This window comes from Calypte anna, unplaced genomic scaffold, assembly GCF_003957555.1.
Source record: "Calypte anna isolate BGI_N300 unplaced genomic scaffold, bCalAnn1_v1.p scaffold_193_arrow_ctg1, whole genome shotgun sequence".
Lineage (NCBI taxonomy): Eukaryota > Metazoa > Chordata > Aves > Apodiformes > Trochilidae > Calypte > Calypte anna.
The window spans coordinates 46,372-53,560 of record NW_022045475.1 but is presented as its reverse complement, the minus strand read 5'-3'; the positions used below and the strand labels follow the sequence as shown (position 1 = coordinate 53,560).

General features: G+C 46.1%; 1 protein-coding gene across 1 annotated transcript in view; it reads right to left on the bottom strand.

Annotated features, from left to right (window-relative positions):
- Positions 1-121: 121 nt before the first annotated feature.
- Positions 122-7,189, bottom strand: part of LOC103526355 (serine/threonine-protein phosphatase 2B catalytic subunit gamma isoform) — a 29,076-nt gene continuing 22,008 nt past the window's right edge. The window contains exons 4-7 of the mRNA XM_030468632.1: positions 3,193-3,304; positions 1,037-1,186; positions 723-858; positions 122-178 (exon numbers count right to left, since the gene is read on the bottom strand). Coding sequence (XP_030324492.1) covers positions 1,038-1,186; positions 3,193-3,304 — 261 coding nt within the window. The 3' untranslated portion in view covers positions 122-178; positions 723-858; position 1,037. The remainder of the gene's footprint in view (positions 179-722; positions 859-1,036; positions 1,187-3,192; positions 3,305-7,189) is intronic.

Below are 7,189 nucleotides of genomic sequence, written 5' to 3'. Positions count from 1 at the left end.
AAGCAGGACCAACAGAAGGCACCCTGCACAGCTCCTGGATTCCCAAAGCCAGCAGGGACCACAGAAGGCACCTGCACAGCTCCTGGGTTCCCAAACTTACCCAGCATCCTGGGCTTCGTGAGCTCGGATTACAGATAACAAACTATTGTTCTGCAAAAATTCACAAACTGCAGGATAACTGGAAAAAGAAAAAAATAAAAATAATAAAATAAAAAGCAAGGCCATGTTAGCACAGCATCCAAGGGCTTGGTTTGAGGATGCAGCCACTTGTTGGGTTTGTGTCCCCCAAACAAGGCCAGTCTGTGTGACATCATTCCCAAAAGAATTGCAAAGCATTCTGTTCAAACAGACCCCTGGTGCCAAATCCTCCCTAGCAGCCAGGCTACAAGTAGTCTGTCAGCTTCTCTCTTTGAGACAGGAAAGATGATTTCTAGAGCTCCTGGTAGTGTCCAATGCCTGAAAACCACTCAAAAGGCACCCTGCCAGCTCAAAAAAGCATCTCTGCCATCCGACACCACAATTTCATAGAGCAATACATCCAAAGAGAGCTCAATATTACAGGAGGAAAAAAAACAAAACAAACAAGATCTTGTGTATTGGAGCCAAGTGAAAGGTTATTCCAGAGCCACTGGGTGATCTGAATGGCAATTGATCTCTCTACTTAAGTCTGTAAGGAGAGAGAAAAAAACTCTGTCAGTCAGAGCCCCCAAATCACCTCTTACCTGTAGAAATAGGAGCAGCCTCTAACAGTGTTGTGGGAGAAATGCTCCAGTGTTTTCTCATTGCCATAATCCTCTGATGGTCAGACCAAGAGCAGGTCACACATTGGACCAAAGGCTGGAGGCTCCTTAAACCTGTTAACTGGAAAATGTCCACAACATCAGAATAAAGCTGGTGGAACTCCAGCAACACCCCACCCACCCACCCACCCACAGGGTGGGCTGGCAGAGCCCAAGGAGCCTCCAGCTTGGAATTCCACGGAGGAATCAAGCAAGCCATTAATCAGGCTGTTAATTGGGTGCTGTGGGAAAGATGACTTACTTCCTAATGTCATCTAGACATGTGATTTCTGGAGACAGTCCTCCATGGACACAGAGAAATTGCTGGTTTAAGAGGGCAGCAAGAGGAAGACAGTCAAAGGTATCCATGCACGCATCATACACTCGCTCTGAATACTTGATTCGACCTGGAAAGATGAGGGGGAAGGGGAGGAAAAGAGGGAAGAATTGAATTAATGTACTCATTTACACAACAAAGCCTGCTCAAGGCTGAAAGCAGAGCTGGTTTTTGGTGTTTTTCCCCAAATCTTTTCTTTTTTTCCAAAGTGGGAGTCATTCATGCATCCAACGCTACGTGGTTATGAGCAGCATTAAGCAGAGCTTTGATCAGCCACAGGGCTGATAAATAAGTCCAAGAAACCTCACTCCTGAGGTGATATGGAAACTCTGCATCTGTGGCTCACTGAGTTGAACTTTGCACCCTCTCTGTTAGTGAAAATGCTGACTGAGAAAATGCTTCTTGGACACACAAAGATAAAAAGGCTCAAGAGCCATCCGGCCATTATATTTAATAATTAATCTGGCCAAGAATATTCTTCTCCCTCCAAGCTACTTTTTAGAACACTTGCACTAAGATTAACACAGCAAAGGGGCTTACCACATTTCAGAGAAAAATTGGGATCCTAAAGCAAGCCATCCCATTGCTTCCCCTCCATCCACACTGCACCTCAAGGCTCTGAGAGCCTTCCCAGCCAGGCAGATTACACACTGGAAATGCAGCAGCTGTTTCATTTGGCACAGCAATATCCCACAATATTCCACAATTGCCTTTTCAGCTGGACACAAATGTTTGGAGTCAGAATTTGACCAAGATGCCTGCAGTTCAGTGAATCTTGATGCAGGATCCTTCAGGGCTGGAGGTGATCATGAGCTGGCTTTTTTTTTTCAGAGAGATGAAGATGGTTTGATCCACAAAACAGAGAGCACAGCCCTTCTGAAAGCAGCTCCTACACCCTGCCAGGGGCAGAAATCTCTCTCAACACCCCCTGTCAGAGCAGAGATCACCAGGTGTCAAGTGTGTGGCTCCTGCAGCCCCTTTGCAGGGCAGTAGGATGTAACCAGAGGCAGATTTTGGAGGCAGCCCCATTGCTGCTAAAAACCCTGGCTAAAGCAAAAAAGCCCATTTGACCTCTCCTTCCAGGAAATTCAGAGGTACCAGCAGGTTTCTTCAGCTATGATGGTGGAAAAGGAAATATCTCCTGGTTTTCATAGGGGAAATAGATAAAAAAAACCAACCAACCAACCATCACCTCTGGCTTTCTGGTGCCAACTGAGCCCAGCTCAAGAGGAGCTCATCTCCCACCATCTGATGATGCCAGGATCCAGCAGAGAGCTGGCTGGTGTTTCCCAACTCCTTTCTGAGTCAGCAGATGTCATGATCTCAGTACCTGTCCAGCAGCATCCAGAGCTGAAGGGCTGCAGATTGGCCTTGTGCCTTGCCCTCAACTATTTCTTGAGGTCAAGTCCTTGAGCAACTCCTTCCTACCAGAGCTGCAGGTTGTTCCTGTGCATCTTTTGGGTTTTTTTTTTCATGAAAGAATTCAGCCTCAGGGGTGAGGGGTCATTCCCCAGCCTTTCCTCATCATTGGTTTAAAAAAAGATGTAGAAAAGCTGCAGAAAACTCTTTAACTCAACCAAAATGATCTTCAAGGTAATGATTCTCCCCAGTGCAAACACTGGGGAGCAAATCCTTTATTTGCTTCCAATTGTAATCACTGATCCCAGCTGCACAATCTGGAGCTGAAAGTCATTTGGCAGTAATTATATGTTGCTGGGCCTGAAAGTCAAGGAGGAGGGAGGGAGGGTGTGCATGCAACTGGCTCATGAGCAAGAGAGGGAAGATGAGGTTTTGCCTTTCTTCCATCCAGGCTCATTCTTCAGAACAAGAAGGCCACACCAAGATGCACTCAGGACTTTATATATTTGTGGCTTTCTGGGTTTTTTGGTTTGGTTGGTTGGGTTTTTTTTAAGCAGGAGCTGAAATAGAAAAGCTATGTAGGCAGCAGAAAAGACACACCAGGTTTTTACAGCTCCAGAGCTACCTGCTAGAGCTCATGGCAGGCACAAAACTTCAGCCCCACACCTAGTCACAACATGTTAATGTATTTAAATCCTTCACACTGCTGATACTTACATTCCTGCTTGAAGGTGAAGTATTCTGTGAGGTGCCTGCACTCATGGTTCCCTCGAAGGAGGAACAATGTTTTGGGATGATTTATCTTTAAACTCCATAAATACAGCACACACTGTAAGAAAGGGAAGGAGGAGATGGCATGGAATAAAAACCTTTTGCAGGGTACTAAGCTGTAAGTGCTTCTGGGAAAACACCCAACCAAGCTGAATTCAAAGTGGAACCCTGATAGAAACCCAGCTCCATAATCAGCAGCAGATCTTATCTTGGCCAACTTCCCCAGTGGGGGAAAGCCACACGGAGCATTTCTCTCCATGATGCCTGAGTTGGAGAAGTGACAAACGAGCTTGCATTCAACTGAAACCAGCTAAGGGCTTGGCAAGGGCAGCTTTTTTATTTTCCTTCCAGCCAAAAAACAAAGCAAGGAGAAAAAAAAAAAGCAAAAAAGCACCCTTTTTATTTTATTTTTTTTTTTTTTTTTTTGCAGCAAAGCAAAACCAGCTGTGCAGAGAGATGCACGCTCCAGATGTCCTGCTGCAAACCAAACCAGAGAGCAGCAACTGGAAGAGAGAGCCTTGCTAGACATTTTATCAAGAGCATTAAACACTAGAGAACTTCATCTTCCCCCCAGATTTCCCTCCCCCCCCCCTCCAAGCCTGCCTCTGTTTTTCTGCTTACACCACAGTCATGTGAAGCTCGAGTTGAAAACAGGAAAAGCTCGGCCAACAAACAACCTTGGTAAAGCCTCCTGGCTTTGAGGAGGGCTTTCCACAGCCCTTATCTGAGCACCAACACCTGTAAAAAAGATCCTCTTTGATGAGGCAGAGCCCAAAGTCAGAGTCAAACAATGGTTTGCAGCAGAAATGCTCTCCAAAGAGAAACAGGGAAAGGGAGGGAGTGTGCTCACCCTTCTGTGCTTGGGGCTGTCAAGCTGACAGCTAAATCAGCTGGTATCTCAGGTGGGGGAATGTTATCACATTTCCCTTGTTGATTTTGAGTGCTGGAGGGCCAGCCTCTAATGACAGCAAGCTTGAAGATCTGGATTAAAGTCCCTAATAAGAGCTTACCCTTTAGGCTGACATGCTACAGAAAGGGGACACCCGCTTGGGGAATGTGAGCCATGAAGTCTGTCAGCAGTTTTCCACTTAAAACCACTGCTGATCTAGTGCACAGATCTTTGGGAATCAGCTGCTGTGGCCCAGGAACAACATCCAGAAGCAAAAGAAACCAGTTTTGAGCTCATTTCCAGTACAGATACCTGTCATGGTACTTAAGCACTGAACCTTCAAGGTAAGCTCTGCATTAGTCATTCCAGATCCAGACAGGGATCACTAAAACCCCAAGAAGCTGCAAGGGACCCATCTGTATCTAACTCAGAATTCAGAAAAAGACTGCAAATTCCTAAATCTCCAACTGAACAGAACCAAGGAATAGTGGCAGGTAACTTAAGCTGTGGCTAAGGTCAGCCAAAACAATGTTTTATTGCATCTGGTAATAAAAGGAAGGCTCCTCACAAACCCATTTATAATTATTCTGGGATTTAAAAGCTTTAACTTCCTGTCCCTGCAACCTAAAGGTCACGGGGCTAAGAGTGAGAGCTGAAAAGTGAAAGTCAGTATAAATGAACCAAATGAGAAAGCAACCAACCTTGGCACTGCTTTTCAAAGCAAAGCATCAAAGTCGAGCCACCCCATCAATAAAGAGGGGGGGTCTGGGTGTACAGAAGGTCAGGAACTTGCAGAAGAGAGATTTCAAAATACATTAAAGTGAGGTAGAAGTCAAGGGGGTCACTTGGCACCACAATTCCTCCTGGAAGCCTAACAAGGAAACCACAGAGTTTGGGAGCAAACGTCTCGGGTATCGCTGCAGCTCCCCAGGGTCTGGGGCTCCTTCCCGAGGACACGGGGGGGCTGCCAAGTATTAGTGGGGTAATGAGGAGTAAAGGACATTCCAAAGCACCCCCAGAGGGGCTGGGAGGAGAAACAGAGGAGGTTTCTACCCTCCCATGCCTCAGATGCTTCCTGATGATTTGTAGAGATCCCTTTCCCAGACTCCCCACCGCCCCGGAATTGATTACTGAGCGTTTACACCAGCCGAGGAGCAACTCTGGATAATTTGGGTTCAAATCAGCCACTTCTCCCCTTATTCTGCCCAAAGCCAAGTGTTTGACCCCATTGGATTCCCCCTCTTCCCTTTCCCTTGCCAGGGGAAAGCTCAGCAGGTCCCAGTGGGGGAGGAATTGTGACCTGCAACCCAAGGAGGCTGCTGCCAAACTGGGACCTTTCCTGCCATTTCTAACAGAGAAAGTCACAACCTAAGAGTTCCTCTCACAGCCAAACTCCCCCATCCCAGCTTTTTCCCTGTGAATCCACCTTCACTCACACCTTACAACCTTCACCTCTTTTAACATTATTCTGGATAAAATGGTGCATTCAATCCTGGACAGGTTACCCTAGGGACAACTCTGTAATTGGACAGTGATCCAAATCCCTTTGGGATATGGAAATAAAATAAAAGAAACAGAAAGTGTGTGACATTCCCATTCCACATCTACTGATAAATCTACTCTTTCCACTGAGTCTCTTTTGGTTATAATAATTGTTTCACTTGTTAACTTAATATAACATTATTTTGTGTTCCACCAGCTCTGGTTCCCAGACCCGGATGGTCCACAGTGGGCAACACGGACAAGGATCCAATCCCTTTGGGATATAGAAATAAAAAAAAGAAACAGAAAGTGTGTGACATTCCCATTCCACATCTACTGATAAATCTACTCTTTCCACTGAGTCTCTTTTGGTTATAATAATTGTTTCACTTGATAACTTAATAAAACATTATTTTATGTTCCCAGACCTGGATGGTCCCGCAGCAAGCAACACGGACAAGGATCTCTCCTTTCTCCTTTCCCTCTTTTCCTGCAGAAAGGCCCAGGAGATGGAACTAAAAGCTTAAAGCACTTGGAAAAAGCATCTTTCCCACTCGCAGACCTCATCAGCATCTCCAAAACCCAGGTGTCCAGCCTGATTTCCAACTCCTTCACAACATCTGAGCCCGTGGTCTGACTGTCACAACAGAGCCTTGGTGACAAATGCTTTGTCCCCTTCCCCCAGCCATCAGCTGTCTCCTTCCCTCAGACATCATCAACCCTCTCACATGGTTGTTCCCCTCCCCTTTCCCCCTCACAACTCTTTTCTTTACAAAAAAAACAAAAAAACAACCCACCCAACCAAACCAGGCTTCATGGTCTCATTGTACTCGCTGGGAATGAACATTTCTAAATGAGAATTTCTCTCAGCCAGAGGCCCAGAAATAATTTGTTGAAGACATCCAGCTGAGCTGATGAACAGAGGCTCTTGGGGTTGTTTTGTTTTTGGGGTTTTTTTATATAAAATAAGGTTTTGTCTGAGCCAAAAACTGCTCCTTTTACCTTGCCAACCAAGCAGAGGGATGGGGAAAGCTTGAAAAGAGTTCTCTGGGCTGCTGACAGGCACCACAGTTTGCCTTAACACCTCCTTGGCCCCCAGTTTTGCATCTTGTTTCCTGAGTGCCTGAATCAGGATGCAATTATACAATTACCTCCTATTTCATTCAGTTAAAAGGTCATGATTATCAGCTGCTCTGGGCAGACACTCCATAATATTCCCCACCCAGCACATGGATGCAGAAGTTTGACTCCTGATGGTGTTGGCTCCCTCCTTCTGCCTTCCTTGTGGGGAAAAGCTGGATGCTTTTCCATCACCTGAGCCCCTGGGATACAGAATCACAGAATCACCCAAGGGTTCTGGTTGGGAAAGACCTCCAGGATTATTAAATCCAACCATTAAACCAACTCCACCAAGTCCAGGGCTTAACCAAGTCCCCCTCAGCACCACATCCCTCCAGGGATGGGGATCAACCACCTCTCTGGGCAGCCTGGCCCAGGGTTTAATTATCCTTTTCCTTCAGAAGTTTCTTCTAAGACCCAATCTAAACCTCTCCTGATGCAACCTGAGACCAT